Below are 19274 nucleotides of genomic sequence, written 5' to 3' on the forward strand. Positions count from 1 at the left end.
ATCAGCTATGATCAGTTTAGCTCTTCTCAGCAATAAAATGATCCAAGACAATTCCAAAAGACTCAGGATGAAAAATGCTATCCACATTCAGAGAAAGAACCATGGAGTCTGAACGCAGATCGAAGCATACTCTTTCACTTTCATTGTGGTTTTTCCCTTTTGTTTCGATTCTTCTTTCACCACATGATTAATGTGGAAATATGTTTACATGATTGCATCCACATCACCTATATCAGATGGGTTACTTATTGGGGAGCAGAGTTGAGAGGGAGGGAAGGACAAAATATTTGGAACTCAAAATTTCATAAAAAACAAATACTGAAAAGTATCTTTATGTGTAACTGGGAAAAAATAAAACACTATTTAAAAAAAATGATGAAAGAGAGAGTTTCAGAGAAACCAGTATGAACTGACAAAGACTGAAATGAGCAGAACCAGGAAACACAATTTATGCAATTAACAGAATGGTAAAGACAAGTGGCTTTGAAAGATTTTTAAGAACTCTCACAAATGTAATGATGAACCAAGACTCCAGAGGAGCAATGATGAGGAAAACTACCCAATTCCTGACAGAGATGTGATGGACTAAAGACACAAAATGAGATGCACATTTTTAGACATCGCTATTGTTTTGTTTGTCTATGTGATTTGTTGGAAACCCTGTACCTCCCAATGGGACTATATGTGGTGGGAAGAGACGAGAAAACAAATACTTGTTCATTGAAAAAAAAAATTAAATAAGAGTATTCAATCAGAAGACCTCTGTAGTTCCAAACTTAACTCATCTTCACTCTCCAGTTTTCTGTGGCTGAAAAACATTATCTTCCAAAACAATCTTTTCTCTCTTTTAGTTTTCAATTTTTCAGTTTCAAATCTTAGCTAGAAAGCTAGGGAAATAGTTAAGACAAAAAAGGTTTCCCTTATTTCTGGCTGGGTTATAAAATGTATCTGAGCAAGAGTAAAGAGATAGCAATTATGTCAACAAAGAAATTAAGCAGAGTAAACAGTAAATTTAAAATATGATTTACTATGGTTATGTCAAAGAAGCACTAACAGTATTTTTTGGTAAGGAAAATAGAAGAGTTTTTGATACACAGAAAGTATAACATATCTTCCACTGAAGCTAAGAATACTACAAGATATGTTTTTAGGGAAAACAAGTAACAACAAATTAATTTGCTTTTACAAGGTAAGTTTGACGGCAAAACAGGTCAGCACATGTCAGATGTTTTCTGGTCTACCTGATATAAAACTGAATGGAATCTCATTTCTATCCGAACCCTCTTGGAACAAAACTGCCTTAATCTATATAAATTAAACACATGCCCTTCTTTTTTAGTTCATAATTTATTTTGTTAGCAAATATGTAAACGATAACAACAGCCTGTATTTAGAGAAAGTCTTGTTCTGTGAAACGAGATTCATTTAAATTATCAGAAGTGTGTCCCATTGCACAGCCTTGCTTTTCAGATGAGGAAAGAAAAGTCAAGACCTAAAAATCCTTTACAAAAGGAAAGATACACAAAACCTATTCTAACTCAAGTCCCTTTTTTGCTTCTCACTTTTTCTTCTTCTTCTGTCTCTTTTCATCGGCTTCCATCTTCAGCTTGACTTCCTCAACTGTAAGGGCTCCCAGTTTCTTTTTCTTTGCCTTCTTCACTTTTTCTTTGAGGGCAGCTATATCAATTTTTGTTTCAGTAGAAGCTGCATGAATAGAAATAAGATGAGCCAGTTACTCTGTGGAGCTCTAATAATTAGCACCATACCTCACATTTCTATGATACTTTACAAAGCCTATCTCACTGATCAGCCAAAACAGAGTATTAGAAATCATTCTCATCAGGACACTAAGTCTGGGGAAGTTAAGTGGCCTGTGCAAGGTCACCATGTTAAGAAGAGTCAGAACCAGCACTGGAATCCTGATGTTTGGAACCTCAGCTCAGTGTTCTTCCTAAGGGCTGCCCCTCATAGCCATTTCATTGCATAATTCTGTTACAACAGTCCTTCCAGGAGGCCTCCGGGAAAGATGAAGCAGGTCCCTGTGACCACTTCAATTCCCTTTCCTCTAATAGTCCCAGAATAAGAGAAGCATAATTTTTTTTATTATTGAAAGGCACATGTTCTTTTCTGAGTTTTTAAATCAATTATTAGAATCAACTGCTAGAGATAAGGCTTTTATATTCCCCTCTAAACATCCTTAAGAATCCAGCCTTTGTATTTGTCCCAGTGAATTAAAGGGCCAGAGTAGCCCAGCAGATCAAAAACCTTGCCTTGGAATTAGGAGGACCTCAATTCAAATTCTGCCTCTGAAATATTCTGGAGCTGGGGTGGGGAGGGAACACTGGGCAAAACACTTAACCTCTCAGTGCCCCAAGACAACAGTTAGAGTAAAGTAGCAAAGAAAGTGTCAGCGTGCATTATGGGAATAAGTGCATTCCTAAGAGCTTCTCCAGTAGGGGAATTGAGAAGAAGATATACTTTCCCTCCAATATTCATTAAAATTTCCCAGAATTTAGAAGTATTACCTGGATCTTAAATAAATTTTAAAATTACAGAATTTCACAAGTAGAGGAGATAAGAAGCCCTTCTTTGTGCTGCTCCTGATGGTCTGAACCTTTCCAGTGATGGGGAAAATTCATTCCCTTGTGAGACTGTTTTAATTGTGAGTTGTTCTTTTTTATACTGAACTGCAATCTTTCTCTTTACTTCAAATGATCCTAGCTCCTTCCTCCAGAAACAGAAGATCTACTCTCTTTACTAAAAGACAGCCCTCTCACTGTTTGAACGCAACCATGACATTTCCCAATTGTCTTCTCCTTTCCAGGCTCACAATGACCAGTTTCTTTAAGAAATTCTAATTACAAAGCTTTGTTAAAAGACAAGTGAACAAAAAATACAATGCGTTCTTTGGTGAACCACGAATGAAGATTATAAAGAACTAGCCTTTCAAGTTTCCTCAATTACCAAGCAACTAAGCAAGGATGATACTGGTCAAATTCCATTTCAATGAAAAACAAAACCAAAAAAACCCTCAACCTTCTACAAAGCAAGGCTTCTAGACAGCAGCCCAAGAGCCCATTTATTCCAGCCCGATATTTCATTTAAATGAAATATTCCAGAGTGTCAAAACAAATACAAAACAATAAAAAATTTAAACCCAGAGTAGAAATTTCAGAGCAGTGAAAGAGTAAGTAGAAAAAAAATCCAAACATACACAAAAAAATCCTACTGAATAAAGTCACTTTAAGTAAGAAGAAAGCAGCGAGAGAGTTAAGAGCTCAACAAGCTACTTTGCTAAAACTGCCAATTTGCAACAACACAGATTTGAAGAGGGTTAAATTGGGCAGGAATTAAAACCAAACAGCTGATTAGAAAACCAACGATCTGTATGCAGAGAACTTTCAAAGCTGTTACTCCCACAGCAAGTAACAACCACCTAAGAGAGATTTTTTTTAACTACCAATTTATGTCATTAGTCTCCTGTTTTTAAATCTCTGACATCCAAATTATATCAGAGAGAAAAAAGACGCCAAAAGAGGAATAACAACGAAACATTTTCTATTCCTTTATCAAGGAATAAGAGGGGGGAAAAGTACCAGAGATCTGAAAAGGGAGGAGCCAAAGGATATCAGAAAGCATTAGACATGACAATAAGAGACCAAAGAGAAACAAAAGGAAATTCCTGCTGCCACCATTTAGATAGCCTCCTTTGTGGTCACAGTGTCAGGGTAGGGAGTAAGGGAAGGCAAGAAAGAAATTCTGGACAAACCATTAAAAGATAAAAAAACAAATTATTCAGTCAATCCACAAGCATTTATTAAGCCCTTACAATGTGCCAGGCACTGTGCTAAGTATGGGGATATAAAAATACGGTGGAGACAGGGTCCCTGATTTCATATTAATGGGGGAGATACCATTTGAATAACTTACGTACATATGAAATATATCCAGTACAAATGGGAAGTATTCTCAGAGGGAAGAGACTAAAGGCTGAAGAAACTGGGAAAGAAAGGCCTGTTAAAGAATTTATGCCAAATCTTGAAGGAAGCCAGGGAAGGCAGGAGGCAGGGGGGATAGGAAAACAAGAAAATCTATCATGCTATGCTTCTTTGACGATCTGTACGAGTGGGGTTCAGAGGTAGCTTCCTGCCCATCTCTTTTAACTAGAGCGCTGCTGTTCCAGCTTGTGTCTCGTACAGTAAGGATTCTTTCAAAGGCACAGCTTTGGGTCAAACCAGGGCTGACCACAATCAATTTTATGATACCTCAAATTATACACAAAGAAATCTAATCAATCATAAATAATAAAGTACTCAGAGTCACACGTAGTTCATTATATTTAATGATAAATGTGAGAAGGCAGGCTCCCTGGGAGAGTTATCAGAGTTCACCTTTGTATCAAAAGAGTAAAAACACCACCCAAAAGACTACATTACCTTTCTTAGGTTTCACAACTGGCTTTTCTTTTGGTGGGATAAAAGCCTTGTTTCTTTCTGCTTGTCTTTTACTGACTGCTTCAGCTTGTTTAGCCTACATTTTGAATATAAAGAAAAGCCATCTTATCAGTTCAATAAACATTGTTAAATAGTTAAGTGACAAATTTAGTGACTCTTCTTTTACTATTTAAGACTAAATATACAGAGGCTTACCTTTATTTGTTCCATTCTTTGTTGCTTTTTCTGACTTTCTTTCAAAAAGTATTCACCACTAGCCAATTCTTTATCAATCTGTTAAAAAAAATTTACACACATTTCAATTTGGAAAGTTCACATTTTAGATGCAGATGCAAAACAAGTAAAATCAGTTTGGAGTGCATTTCTGGACTGAAGCTGTAGTTCACGGTGAAGTCTTACATCTACAACATCAGGAAAGAGGCAGTTTGTACAGAAAGAGGATTAGTAATTTTTTGCAAGTGAAAGACTCAGAGATAGGTCAAAGTCTTAACCATTTATACAACAAATTCTTTACCAAGCACATACTTTCTATCCAGACTAGATCCTCCAGGAGGACATAAGACATAATAAGTAACTGTGATAACGTTCCAGCATATGACTACAGACAGCAAGGTTACAGAAGTTTACAGATGTCGACATTACTTCCAGCTACAGGAAGCACAGAAACCTCCTTCAGGGACAGGTAAGGAAGTATATGAGATTTCAGCAAACAGAGAATGAGAAATGGAGGACACTGCAGACACAAGTGAAAAAGTATAAAGGGAGCTGGCAAGGACGGGAGAACAGTCTTGCTATAGCAGGAAGCTGGTATAGCTGAGAAGTGGGTGGCAGAGCTGAGAAGGTAGGCAAGGACTAGCCTGGGGAAGGCCTTGAATTCCAGGGTAACAGTTGGGAGTTTATCCTGTTGTTAACAAGGAGCCAGAGAAGGCTTCTGAGCAGCTGCGTCACAGGAGAAATTCAATGTTTTATGAAGCTTAATCTGGAGAGAAACCAGTTATGAGGTGAGTGCAACAATCTAAGCTTGTGGGAATAGGGCATGAGGATGAAAAAGATGGGATGCAGGAGAGAAGTCGTGAAATAAAAATGAGCAGAACGTGATGTGGTCACTCGAGCAGGGACGTCCACAGCTCACCTAGTGAGCCCAATCACCTTAATGGAATTTACGGTTAGGAATTCAAAGTCGGAAACTGTTCTCCACCACCCAGACAGCTTGGCAAGCTCTGCTATCACTTTTATCCTTTTGTCAAGCAAAAAATAAGCAATTCACTCAATAAAGATTTATTAAGTATTTACTATTTGCAAAGCACTTTGCAAAGTTGTTTGTCCAAAATACCTCAATGAAGCCTTTAGAATTGAAGTCCAACAAGTCAACAAGTTGCTTTTTTTTTTCTCCTCCTTACAAAAGCTAAGAAATGAACTCACCCGACTTTCTGGCTGTGGAGGTGGGAATGGTGTATATTCTTTCTTAACAGTTTTTTTCTTTGGCTCCTTGCGTTTATTCAAATTTTTGTGTTTGAACTGTGGCAAAAATCTTTCCCAATTTTGTGATCTTAATTCAGCATCCTTTGAGAGCTCTCGTTTAATCATCAAAGTCTTTGATCATGGCAATACATGAAAAACATAAAAATTACAAAAGGCCACACTTTTCAAATGAGCTATAAAAAGGAAGAAGACACCCTACTAACAGAATTCAACACATGAAAAAAAAAATCAATCAATCAATCCAGTCACTTCATCCCACTACAGAAACTGGAAATAGCAAGAACAGCCAGTAGGAGCCACCACACTTTCTTTTTGTACAAAATACTCCACCCCCACTCACCCCTCTCTAACCATCAGATTTCTAGTATCATTTACCTCAATGCAAAATTCCCAAGAGTAGCCAATACTCAATAGTCTTTATAAACTACCATTAAACAGCAATTCACTACATCATAGGCAATCACACATGCTAGAGGCAGGAAGCTCTAAGAGGATTCAGATTTGGAGTCAGAGGGCTGGGGTTCAAAACCTAGCTCCACTATTTACTGCAGGTGACCTGAGGGCAGTTACTCCACCTTTCTGGGTCAGCTTCCTTACCTATAAAATGAAATTGGATTAGAATACGTATAAGTTCATTTCCAACTCTGAATCTATAATTTTGTGACCACAAAATTATGTTGAATGTAGGCACATTGCCTTATAACCCTAAAGAGCTTTTATTCCATCCATGTTTCCATTAGACTTTATCTAAATGTGCATGAATCAACAAAAAAACATTTATTAACCGTGGCACTAAGTGTTGGAATACACTTATAAAAAGAGGCAATCCCTGCCCATGAGGAGCTTATATTCCAACAGGGGAAGACAACACATACAGAGAGAAATGGCAGTTAGGGTAGTATCCGTCTAGGGAGTCACAGGGACAGTGAATTGGTGTTTAATGGAACATCAGAAATAATGAAACTTTTTAGAAATAAGGGTACTACTGATTTCATTACTGTACTCAGAGGAAGAAGCAGAAAGTTTTAAGGGTAGGGAAAAGAGATTGAGTACAGAGTTGGCAGCAGGAAGATGGTAAAATTGACTGGGAGGGTTGCTGGATAGAAGATGAAAATGTCTGGTGTCCAGGGCCAGGTAGCAGACATAATGGGTTAAAAAGTCTAGTCTGAACTCACTCAGTTATATACCAACTGTGCTGTGTCCTGGTTCTGGAGCTCCAAAGACAAACACCTTAATTTCCCCCAGGGCTGGAAGCTTGGATTTTGGAAGTCCTGGTCTAATGTGTAGGGTACTGGTCAAAAGGCTTTGTTGTCTCACCTCTCACACAGACTAGATGTAATGTTGAGCTTGTAGTCAAGAAAACCTGGGTTAAAATCCTGTCTCTGACACTTACTAGCTCTGTAACCCTGGGCAGGTTATTTAACTTCTGTGGGTTTTGGCCAACACCCTAAGTAATCTATACTGATATATGGAATTTCCACTCCAGGAATTCCTATACTGACCAAATCATAAATCTTTGCATATTTGTGCTTATACTATAAATATAACTTGTCTACTTTGTGTCTCCACTGATGGCAATATGTGAAATCCTGTGTTTTAAATGTTATCCATACAAAAATATTATGATGAGACAGATACTCTATGTGCCTACGTATGTGTAGATATATATCTATTTCATAGTTTTACATGAACCTGGAAATAAGAGAAACCTCTAAAATACTGCATCTTCATGTATGGCGTCAGAGAGGGGGGAAAACACATTGACTAGACAGTTACACACCAAGGCTTTCATCAATTTCATTTTTTGCTAAAAGGTATGCTGATACTCACTTTGATGTTATAGATTGGATGAATATTTTTCATAGTGTCTAGGACTACTTTTCGAACCTAAAATTAATAGAAAAAATTTTAAGAAATTTTAATTTTAATAAAATTGTTTCAATCAGTAACTTATAAAAGTGACTTAAAAAGGCAGTTCCCCAATAGACAGATAAGCAGTCAATGGGGATGAATAGTTCTCAAAAAAACAAACTATTAACAATCATATTAAGGCATGCTTGAAATCACTGATAAGAGAAATGCACATCAACACAACCTTCAGGTTTTACCTCCCACCTGCAAATTGGCAAAGATGACAAAAGGTGGAATAGTCAATATTGGGGTAGAGTGGGGCGGGGGGGGGGTGGTTTGGGAAGATAGCACACACTGATGCATTGTTGATGAACCATTTTAGAAATTATAATGATGCTAACTTATTTTCAAAAAAGGAGCAGTAGTAGTATAACAAATAGAAAACTGGCTTTGTTGTCTCACCTCTCACACAGACTAGCCAGTGAACCCAGGCACATCAGCTCAATATGCCATAAGCCCATGCAACCCTAAGACCACAATGTGCAGAGAAGGTACAAGTTACTGGAATGCACTGGCAGTCACAGTCAACAAGCACAGTTACTATTAAGTGTTCACCAGGGACCACGCTAAACGCTGGGGATAAAAAGAGAGGCAAAAAAAAATCCTCGCCCTCAAGAAGTTCACATTCTAACAGGGAAAACAACACGCAAACACCTCTGTGTGTACAAGATATATATAGTGTAACTGGAGGCACTCTCAGAGAAAAGACATCAGCACTGGGGGGAGTGAGGAAAGCTTCTCGCAGAAGACAGGATCTGAGCCGAACCTAGGGAAGACAGGAAGTGGAGGTGAAGGAGAACGCTCTAGGAATGGGAAACAGCTAGTGAGAAGACATGGAGTGTAACGTGTGAAAAACAGGAGGAAGATCAAGAAGTCCAATGTCATGGATCATAAGAGTACATGAAAAAAGGGAGTAAAGGGTGAGGCAGGAAGAGGCCAAGGTGTGAAGGGCTTTAAAAGTTAAACAGAAGATTTTATATTTGATCCTGGACTCGGCAACAGACTGGACAAATGAGGAGAGTGCAAATGGGTGTCTGGGAGGATGGAAGAGGGATCGGAAAAGGGAGAGACTTGAGGCATGGAGACCAAGTAGGCTTCTGTTATAGTCCTGGAGAGAGAAAAGCGATGGGAGTCCTGACCTATCAAAGTAGCGGTATGAAGGGAGAGAAGAGGACATACACAAGATGTTGTGAAGGTAGGAAAGATATCTGGCAACTCACTGACTGTGCGGGGAAAGTGAGAACGAGGAGAGGGTGACACTGACGCTGCAAACCTCACTAATGAAGAAGATGGTGGCGCCCTCAACGGTAACAGTAAAGTCTGGAAGAGGGAAGGGTTTGGAGGAAAGGACAAGTTCTATTCTGAGCACATTCCTTATCGGTGGCCCTCTATGCTGATGAAATCGCACACATTTGGCAAAAATCAACAACACTGAAATGACAGATTTCAGACAATGAATTAGGCAGACTGTATGGTACAGTGCAAATTCAGTAATTCGGTTCAAATGCTCGTTAAGTACTCACTCTGTAAAAAGCATTGTGCTAGGCAAAAGGGATACCAAAAAAAAAAAAAAGTTAAAAGTCCCTGCCTTGACTGAGGGTGGGGATATGGGTACTGACTGCCAGGCTTAAATGACCAGGAGCAAGTGAATCTGCCAAAGTGAATAAGGCAGACATTTCTTTGAGGAAGCGGGAGCATGTAAAGGTGACAAAGTAAAGGGAGCTCAGATCACAAACTCCACACGGCAGCTGAAAGCTTCAGTGGTAACGGGGACCTCAGAGCCCGCTTTGTTCAGCATGCTCCATGCATGACTCTCTTCTACCAGACCCCTCAAGGGAGTCTTCAGGCCTCTGCTTACAGACTTTCCAAGACCACGTGAGGGGTCTGGGGTGGGGGTGGCCGTGCACACACCATTTCTTACAAGGTGATGCCATGCCTTTGCTAGATGCCTTGAAGGATTACAAAGCTCTTTCTGACACTGAGCAGGTATCTGTCCTCAAACTTCCATGCCAGAACCAATCCTTTGGTCTTCATTCTGCCAGGGAGCTAAAGTATATCTGGATTTCAACAGGCATTCTGGTAAAATTTCTTATCATTACCTTGTTGAGAAGGAGAAATGTGGGTCACATGAAAGAACAGTTAGGTGGATGTAGGAATTGGCTGAATGAACAGATGCAAAGAATGATGACTAATGGAATGCTGTCAACTTATCAAGAATCTAGAATAGAGGCCTTTATCCAATTCTAGCGCTTCATTATGGTGATGATGTTACCCTGAGTTATTGAAGACTATGCTACAGGAGAGCACGCTCAGACAGGATATATACACCAAGCTGGAAAAGCCTTAAGTACAATTACAGTTAACAACTGAGTTTGATATCCAAAGACCCACCAAGTTAAATACAGAAAAAAGCATTAGCGTAGACTGGCTAAGGAACAATGAATTCTTTGCTACAGAAACACATGAAACAAAGAAAATAACCCTTAGTCCTGTACAGTCCTTTTTCACTTTTGCGGGGGCTGTGACAGGGTGGGTAGGAAAGTGGGTGGAGGGACAATAGTGTAACTGCTGTCACTCTACAACAGACTTTACCTGACCGACAGTAAGTAAATCACATACTGGAGAAGATAAAACCCATCATTCATCCTCTTCTCTTTACTCAGATGGTCACTATCTTAGTTCAGGCCCTCTTCTATCTTGCTAGCCAATAGCCTCCTAATGGGTCTCTCAGTTTTGAGTTTCTCTTTTCTCCAATTCATTCCTTTTTAAAATTTTTATTCCTTTTATTTTTTAATTCTGAATGTAAATACCTCCCAAAAATCTCTTTCCACATATACAGCAGAACACAAGAAGATCGTATACACAATTTTGAATCTCCATTTCATAACTTTTTAAAAAGCATATAATAATTACACATTATTTTAAAAACCATTCTGCTTGTTTACGCTTCCTTCTGAACTTCCTGTTCTGTTCTGTACATTTAAAAAACCTTTTTAATGGCCCTCTTTTCTTTGGCAACACTACTGTTAAGTCTCCCTTCCACCTCAGTCTCCAGCTCTCAACTGAAAGGCCAGAAGAAAGGGAAAAAAGAGGGGCAGCTAGATGGTGCAGTGGATAGAGCACTGGCCCTAGAGTCAGAAGGACCTGAGTTCAAATCCAGCCTCAGACACCTAACATTCACTAGCTGTGTGACTCTGGGCAAGTCACTTAATCCCAATTGCCTTATTAAAAAAAAAAAACCAAAAGGGCGGAAATAAACAAAACCCTTGTAACAAATAAGTATAGTCAAGCAAGATGAATCCATACAGCAGCTTTGTGCAAAATTGCCTATCTCTTTCTGTCCTCTGGGTCCATCGCCCTAACATCTGGAGGTGAGTAATTTCTTCATCATAGGTCCTCCAGGAAATGGTTGGCCACTGCACTGACAAGTTCAGTCTTTCACAGTTTTTTCTTCACAATGCTGTCCTTGTCTAAACTGTTCTAATTCTGCTCAATTCATTCTCTATCAGTTCAAACTATCCAGGATTCTGTGAAACCATCTCTTTTGGTATAATAGTATCTGACTGCATTTTTACATTTATGTACCACAGTCTGTTTAGCCATTCCCCAACTGATGGGCACACCTGAGATTCTCATTCTTTTACTTTATGCCCCTTTTCAGGATCAGGAAATTGGCTTTGACGTTATTCCCTCTTCCCTCAAACTATGTCCCCCTCTATATCTACACCAAGCTCTGTGAGTGCGTGTTCAACCCTCCTTTGTTTCAGATCTGAGTGATGCTTGGTCCCTCATTCATTCCTTCATGTCTGCATGCTCATCTTATACAACACAGTTACGAGAAATTGCCAGACTAAAGAGTATCCAGTATGAGGCTACAAGCGAATCAGGTAGAAGAACTAGGGATACTGGCCAGAAGAAGAGAAGACTTCAAAGGATCTATTAGTTGCCTTTTAAATGCGTGAATGGATTGCACAAAGAAGAGGGATTAAATTTGTTTTGCTTGGCTCAGAGGCAGAACCAGAAGCGGTATGTGGAGTTACAAAGAGAAGCAGACTTCTGCTAAAAGTGTAACCATCTAAGCAATGGGAAGGGGCTGCTACCAGAGGCAGCCCCTTCTTTAAAGGGCTGGAGCAGAAGCTACAAGACTGCTTGTCAGCGACACAGAGAGAATTCCTGCCCTGGAGGGTGTTCTCAGAGTTCCTTAAGTTCCAGCTCAGATATACTATGGTACCCTTCCACAAGTCAGTCTTTCAAATGTTGGAAGACTGTCATCCTGTTTTCCTAAAGTCTTTTTTCCCTCAGCCTATCTGCCTCCACGTAACCAAACAATGACATTTTAGAGATGGAAGAAAACTCAGACACTGGCCCCCATCTTCAGTTTTTAAGGATGAGGAAGGTCCAGAAAAAGTAAATGATTTCCCCAGAGTCACACAGGGCAGACACACAGAGTGAACTGACTCATCCAGGAATTATTTTCTTAAAATTATTACACAAATTTAATTATCAAAATTTCTTCTGACCTCAAATCTTCCTTCTGACTTCCTCCTTATGCAAAGACAAACTAGGCCTGATTCTGTCTTCTAGAAATACACAGAAAAGACTACTCTTTCACAGACCAACCTGGTGCTAAATGGGAGATGGAGAGGTGATGAAGAGAGAAACAGAAAAATAGACTTCTAAGGGTTTATCAAATTTAGCTGCTATTTATTCAACTTCATATGTAATAAAAGGATCTCAAATTAAAAGAACATAATTTTCAGTGGGTGATATTTGCATTGAAAAAAATGTTCTGACCAGATGTTAAATTATAATTAAATTTAATTTTTAAAAAATATATGACAAATAAAAGTTAAATTAAAAAAGTTTTTACTTACTTCTTTTAAACCATTAAATGGTCCAAGAGCTGAAACAGTGTTACCCTGAACCATGATGTAGCAGTTTGTTAACAGTTCCAATGCCTATACCATGGGAAAAAAGATGTGTGAAAATTAACTCTGTGTATAAAAACTAAACTGAAAAAGATACTTAAGTTTATGTTACTGAAAGCTACCTTCAGAGTAGATCCTTTTGGCCCAATAAGCCGTTGTCTTCTTTTTACAAATCTCTCTTTGTTTCTTACTAAAGAACCAATCTTGATGATGTCACATGCAGTGTCATCCCCAAGAATTCGTACTGCCTTTAAACAAAAATAATTATTTTTAAACATTTCCAATTTTAAAATAAAAAACTTAGCCAGCCTTTCATCACTTCAACAGTTGCAATATTATGTGAATAAAGTCAGTTTCTACCTTTAATTAACTTAATAATTTAGTCAACTTAATTTAGTTTTAATAAGTTTATAATTGCAGAAGAAATGTGTAATTTCCCAATAGCTAACGTAACTGAGATCAATCTTTAATTCCTGGGTTTCCCGGTTACATACCTGTTCAAATGGGACACTTCTTGCTAAAAGCTTTATTAAGTCCCTGGCCCTGATGATGATATAAGGATCAAAAGTCTTCTTAGTTGTGCAAACAGTCATACTACCCTCAATTAGGTCCAGTGTTGCATTTATGTGCTGCAGAAATGGTAAAACAAAACAATATTAGGAAATGATTAGTTAGGTCTTCATATGGGAAGAATTAGCTCCAACTGCCTCAAGTTCTCATTTCTTTTAAATCCATAAACAATTAACCTTTAATTAATCACTCAAAGATTAAAATTCTTGTCAATCCAGACTAAGATTTGGCTCAACAATGTTTTTTTTTAACTTATTGAACATTGATCAGGATAAGTCTGAAGTTAGGAAAATGCCTATCAGATACAATACTGTGAAGCCTTGACTTACAGTCCAGTTTGTTCCTCCTATACTCCCTCCCTGTCTTCTCTACAATCTATTACAGACTATTATCAGACTAGATTTTCCCTCCTAAACTTTCCTCCAGTAAAAGATTAAGTGAAAAAGGAAAAAAATGCAATAAAGGAGGTAAAATTAAGATTTATAAAGATTACTTCATAATACTGTACACCTATATATCAAAAAAATTAAAAAATCCACTTAGGTACTTAATTTCCATACCCCAACAGATAAAATTCAAGAAATGCCAGTGATAGGCAAACATTTCCTCATAAGGTTGATCTTCCTGTAGTCAACGGGGCCATGTCGGCTGCCACAGCTTTGACCTGAGAATACATATGGCTCACTGGGCCACCCCAAATAGGCCCCAGATGGGAGTATCCAATCCTTGCATCTAAACCAAAAGTTCAGGGAACAGATCACTAATCTGAGTAAAAAGCTTCAGCAAGAATCGAAACATCACAATAGCAAAGCAATGGTCTCCAAATTTTTTATCAGTAAAAATATTTTGAGCATATGCCTACAATGTATATTTACTTATAAATTAATTGATTTATTTATAAAATATGCTACTTAAAAATAAAAAAATTAAAGGATAAGGATGAAATAATATTTTGAAAATAATATTTTATTTATTAGTGGTACAAAAAAACTTTTTTGTCCTAAAATATTATTAAAATATTTTACAGAGAACTATGGGAATGAATGTGGTTCAATATTTTTGAAAATTTTGGCTTAATACTTTGTGATACAGTGATTCAAATATCTAGTTCTAGGTTCCATTTAATACTTGGTTTTGATGTCTATCACAGGAGAAAAAGATACCACACAAAGATGCACAGATACAAATGAGAAGTGCATCTTTGGCTGCTCTTACTAAATCATGATACTCATTTTTAATCTTTTCCACCAATTACATAAAATTAATTTTTCAACCCTCTATAGTAAATCAAATCTGCTAATCTTACAAATTAGAAGGTGTGATATTTTTTACAATTTTAACAAATGAGTTTAAAAAACTGTGAAATTCTATTCATTCAGAAAATTTTTAAATAGGCTAAAAATTTAGGGTTTTTAAGGATAGGTAATATTGTTACAATTTTTTTCAGCAATTTGGTGAAACAGATCAACCAAGATGAGAACCTAGATGAATAAAGAATGGTGATGACTTCAACAGAAATAAGAAAGTTCAAAGGAGGAACAGGTTTTGGGGAAAAGACAATGTAGTGAGATCTGCAATGCCAATCTCAATCCATCTATGCATATTTAAGGTGTGCTGCTCGCTTTTTCCTATGGGAAAAAAAAAACCCAAAATGAAGAAGTTGAAAGAGGGAGGCTTTCCAGCGACTGCCCCAGAGTAAAGAGCTCACACGCACAAAGGCACCTCTGGCAGCCACCCGATATGTGGGAAGCAGTGGGAATTCTGTAGGAATAGCTTCCCCAAGTGTCAGAGGTCAAAAGTTCTAACTGCTCTGGGGGAGGGTCCACTCTGCTCATCCCAATTAGCCAGTAGGAGGGTGGGGGAAGAAAGGGAGGTCACTGGACTACAGTGGGTGAGAGGAGTTAAGAGACAAATCCATCCTTTGTGTAGGAAAAGAGGGAAGCAATCCATACTCCCACTCTCCAAACAGTTTATCACATATCAATTATGGTCAACCTATACATACAGGCCTTGAATCCTACTTTACAGACCACTGGTTTACAAGATGTTTCCGTGTTTCTGGTACTAGGCTGCTTGGGGTCAGTAAAAGAAGACAAATTGTACCTACTATGTTAGCAAACTTAACTTAGAAACATATTAACATTTTAAAGGAAAGTCATGAGCAAGAGCAAGAGTCTCATGAAAGGAATCCAGGAGCTATCCGTACATGTTCATGCAAAGCTTTCTGCACCAAAGGCCAACATTCCTTCAGGTAGGCTTCTCTGTATTTGGGAAACAAAGTTGCAAAACTGCTTTCTTCTAACAGTCCTCTGGGGTTGTCATCCTTTGTAAATGGGGGCTCTTTCCATCCATCAGGAACAGTGAGGAGTTCTGATTCACCCACATCTACGAAATAATTTATTCATAAATATTGTTAATCTAATCCAACAAACATTTATTAAATATTTATATTTCAAACTCACTGCCCAAAAGTGAATTCATTGTCCTTCTCCTCAAATCCCACACATCCTTCTTCTGACGTACGCTATTTATTTTGCCAATGTGGTGGACACTGTCCTGCCAGTTACCCAGGTCTGTAACTCAGACATCATCTTCAATTATTTACTCTCCCCCCACATGTCCACTCAGTTGCCAAATCTTGTCACACCTAGCTCCACAATACCTCTACCCTCTTTTCTCCACTCACAATGCCACCTCCCTCATCCACCTCTCACCTAGGACTACTGCAATGGTGTGCCCCCAGTCTAATCCATCTTCCATACAAATGCAAAGTTATTTTTCGAAAGGCCAGGTCTGACCACTTTTGCTCTCTATTATTGTTAGGATGAAATGTAAATATCTCTTGAATTTAAAGCCCCTGACAACCTGGCTATATCTTACTTTCTGAAACACGTCACATATTATTCCACTCTAAGTACGCTACAGCCAGAATGACCTTCTTACTGTTTCCCCTAAAGAGCACCCCATCTCCCATTTCCATGACTTTGTACTAGCTGTCCCTCATGCCTGGAGTACACTCTCTCCTCACTTCCACCTTGCAGAATTTCCGGTCCCCTTCAAGGCTTAACTTCTACATAAGGCCTTTCCTGATGTCCCCTAGCCACTAGGCCACTAGTGCCTTCTCTCTGAAATCATTTTTGTACTTACCGTACAAATGTATATGTTGTTTCCCCTGGCTAGACTGTAAACTCTGTGAGTGCGGGGATTATTTTCACTTTTGTCTTTCTAACCTCAGCACCCAGAAACGTGTTTGGTACAGAGTAGGCCCTTAATTAACACTGTATCTGACTGACTGATTACTGTGTACAGACCAATATGATCCTCCATAGGTTGCTCACTTGTTAACCTGCGTAACCTCACAAGCACTTGGCCTTTCTGAGCCTCAATTTCCTCATGTGTAAAATGAGTATTAAATTGATGACCTCTAAGGTCTCTTCTAACTTTAAAGGAACTAATCTATCAACACTGGACCTGTGATTTCACCGGCATAAGGAACATTAGGACCTTCTCTACAGCTGACTCTCAGAAGTTCCATAGAACACTAAAAGGTTAAAAGATTTGCCCAGAGTCATATAGCTAGTATGTGTCAGAGACCTGGACTTAGGTCTTCCTGGCCAAGCCAATTCTCTATTCACTAAGTTTATCTAATCTATACAAAGGTTAAATATGGCTCCTGATCTCATGAAACTTCCAGATTACAGAGATGTCTCCCATCACATCCCTTAACTGCAAAAGCCCCAAAGCTTTAAATAGTGAAGTGCTGCTGTCAGCACTCCTAGAAAGCAACTTTCATCAGCCTGGAAACTGACTGGTTCACAACCCGCTGTCTTAAAAAGCTTACTGAGGCTCAAAGGGTTAAGCAACTTGCCAATGGTTACACGGCTAGAAGCTGTCAGAGGCTGGACTGGAACCCAGGTTTTGCACTCATTAGAATGGAAACTGCAATGAGAGGAGGACTGTGTTTTTGCCTTTCTTTGTATCCTCAGGGCTAAGCACACTGCCTGGCACAGAGTAAACAAATGCTTGCTGATCTTAACAATAACAACCGGCATTTATAGGGCAGAGCTTCACATATATCATCTTATCTGATGTTACCAATAACATTCAACCCCAAGGGAATAATAACAACAAAAACAGCTAACACTTATATACCACCTGCATGCCAAGTACTGTGCTAAGCACTTCACAATTATTAGCTCGTTAATCCTCAATTCAATTAATACTTATTAAGTTCTTATTATATGCCAGGCACTAGGTAGTGCAGCAGATGGAGCATCGAGCTTGGAGTCAGGAAGATCTGAACTCAAATCCGGCCTGAGACACTTAACAGCTGTGACTCTCGGCAAGTCACTGAACCCGTATTTGCCTCAGTTCCTCATTTGTAAAATGTGGACACACCAGAGAAGGAAATGGCAAACCACTCCATTTATCTTTGCCAAGAAAATCCCATGTCACGTAAAATCAGACACGACTGAACAACAGACGTACCCAGGCGCTGTGCTAAGCGTGGAAATAAAAAGGGGGCAAAAAGCTGTTCCTGCCCTCAAGGAGCTTACAATCCAATGGAGGATACAACATGCAAATAAACATATACAAAGCAAGCTACATACAGGATAAATGCCCTGGGAAGTAGGTGCTATTATCACCCCTATTTCACAGATGAGGTAAGGAGTGCAAAAAGAGGTAAAGTGACTTGACCAGGGTCACACAGCTAGTAACTATCTGAGCAGCATCAGAACTCGGGTCTTCTTGCCTTCAAGTCTAACACTGTCCACTATGACAACAACTGCCTCCTGGAACAACATACTATCCACTGTCTGGAAGCACCCACTGAAATGAATTGTATTCCTTGACTACGGATAGAACCCCGGGAGTGCCCAGTCCCCCGCCACCAGCGCTGAAATGCGGCCAGCGGCTCTTCCATCGCTAGCTCGGGCGCTCCGGGGCATGCGCAAGCCATTGTTCTCGCGAGAACACCAGGGTCCCCAATTCCCCCGCACTCGTCCGCAACCCCAACTTCACCCCGCCAGGCGAGCACTTAAAGACCAGCTCGGGCCACCATCCTCTTACCGTCGTTCCCTCGCTTCTGGTTCCGAAACCCTTTCTCCGCTGTTGTGAACTCTTTCTCTGTCCGCGCCTTAGGAGACGCAGCCATGGCAAGACTTTCCGGCTTCCGGAAGTGCAGCGCTCGGTACAGCGCCGGCTAAGGTTCTAATCCCTTACGAAATTAGTTCCGTGGAATCCCCGGACAGAGGGAGTTGCGCAGCCTCAGTGAAGGCTGAGACTCATGGAGCCCTTTCGTTACTTACACCAAGAGCGTCCTACGCGGACTTCTGGGTAGGGTTTATTGTTAAGGAAGTCATAGCGGGAAGAGCAACCCGGAAGCAACCAGAGCCTGCTGGGAGTTGTAGTTTAGATCTGTGGCACACGTGGTTTTTGACTTACCTAGGCTGCTCTCTTTGCTTGCTGGTGTGAGCTTGGGCTTCCCAAGTTATTGAAGTTCACGATTTACCCTCCACGCGACTGTGATATAGTAATCGCCTGTTCCCCAAGTTATTGATGTCTTATTTTCAAGTGGTAACGTTGTTTGTAAATTTTACTCAGCTATGGCTGAGGTATTTTTATATTTACTACTTTAACCAAGTATAAGATTATTTTAGAACTCCTTTAATGTGTGTCGGTGTTTGTAGGACAACTGTCCTCCATGCCTGTAAGCGTTTAATAAATGCTTGTTGACTGACTGACCCTCCTTGCCTTTGCCACTTAGAAACCCTAGCTCTTCAAAGCTCAGTTACTACATGAAGATTTCCTGATCCCAGCAGCTGCTCAGTAGTTCCTCTCCCCCTCCCCAATCATCTCGTTATCCCCAATTATAGTTATTTATTATTTTAACATTAATAATTATTGCATTTATCTTAACCACAAATAT

At 39.4% G+C, this 19274-nt stretch overlaps 1 protein-coding gene across 1 annotated transcript; it reads right to left on the reverse strand.

Annotated features, from left to right (window-relative positions):
- Positions 1–1007: 1007 nt before the first annotated feature.
- KRR1 (KRR1 small subunit processome component) lies at positions 1008–18682 on the reverse strand. Its single transcript, XM_020968870.2, has 10 exons — positions 18416–18682; positions 15552–15730; positions 13270–13404; positions 12898–13023; positions 12722–12805; positions 7767–7823; positions 5877–6047; positions 4650–4727; positions 4437–4530; positions 1008–1704 (listed from the first exon to the last, which is right to left on the reverse strand). The coding sequence occupies exons 1-10, from the start codon at positions 18498–18500 to the stop codon at positions 1559–1561; spliced, it is 1155 nt and encodes a 384-aa protein (XP_020824529.1). The 5' UTR covers positions 18501–18682; the 3' UTR covers positions 1008–1558.
- Between the last annotated feature and the right edge of the window lie 592 nt (positions 18683–19274).

Source organism: Phascolarctos cinereus, unplaced genomic scaffold (assembly GCF_003287225.1).
Source record: "Phascolarctos cinereus isolate Bilbo 61053 unplaced genomic scaffold, phaCin_HiC Scaffold_1;HRSCAF=81, whole genome shotgun sequence".
Taxonomy (NCBI): Eukaryota; Metazoa; Chordata; class Mammalia; order Diprotodontia; family Phascolarctidae; genus Phascolarctos; species Phascolarctos cinereus.

Coding starts and splice junctions, on each gene's coding strand:
- KRR1 (XM_020968870.2), bottom strand. CDS start 18,500: ATGGCTGCGTCTCCTAAGGCGCGGACAGAGAAAGAGTTCACAACAGCG. Junction 6,048..7,766: donor ATCCAATCTATAACATCAAA/GTGAGTATCAGC, acceptor CCATGATCAAAG/ACTTTGATGATTAAACGAGA. Junction 4,728..5,876: donor CTCCACAGCCAGAAAGTCGG/GTGAGTTCATTT, acceptor TTTTTTTAACAG/ATTGATAAAGAATTGGCTAG.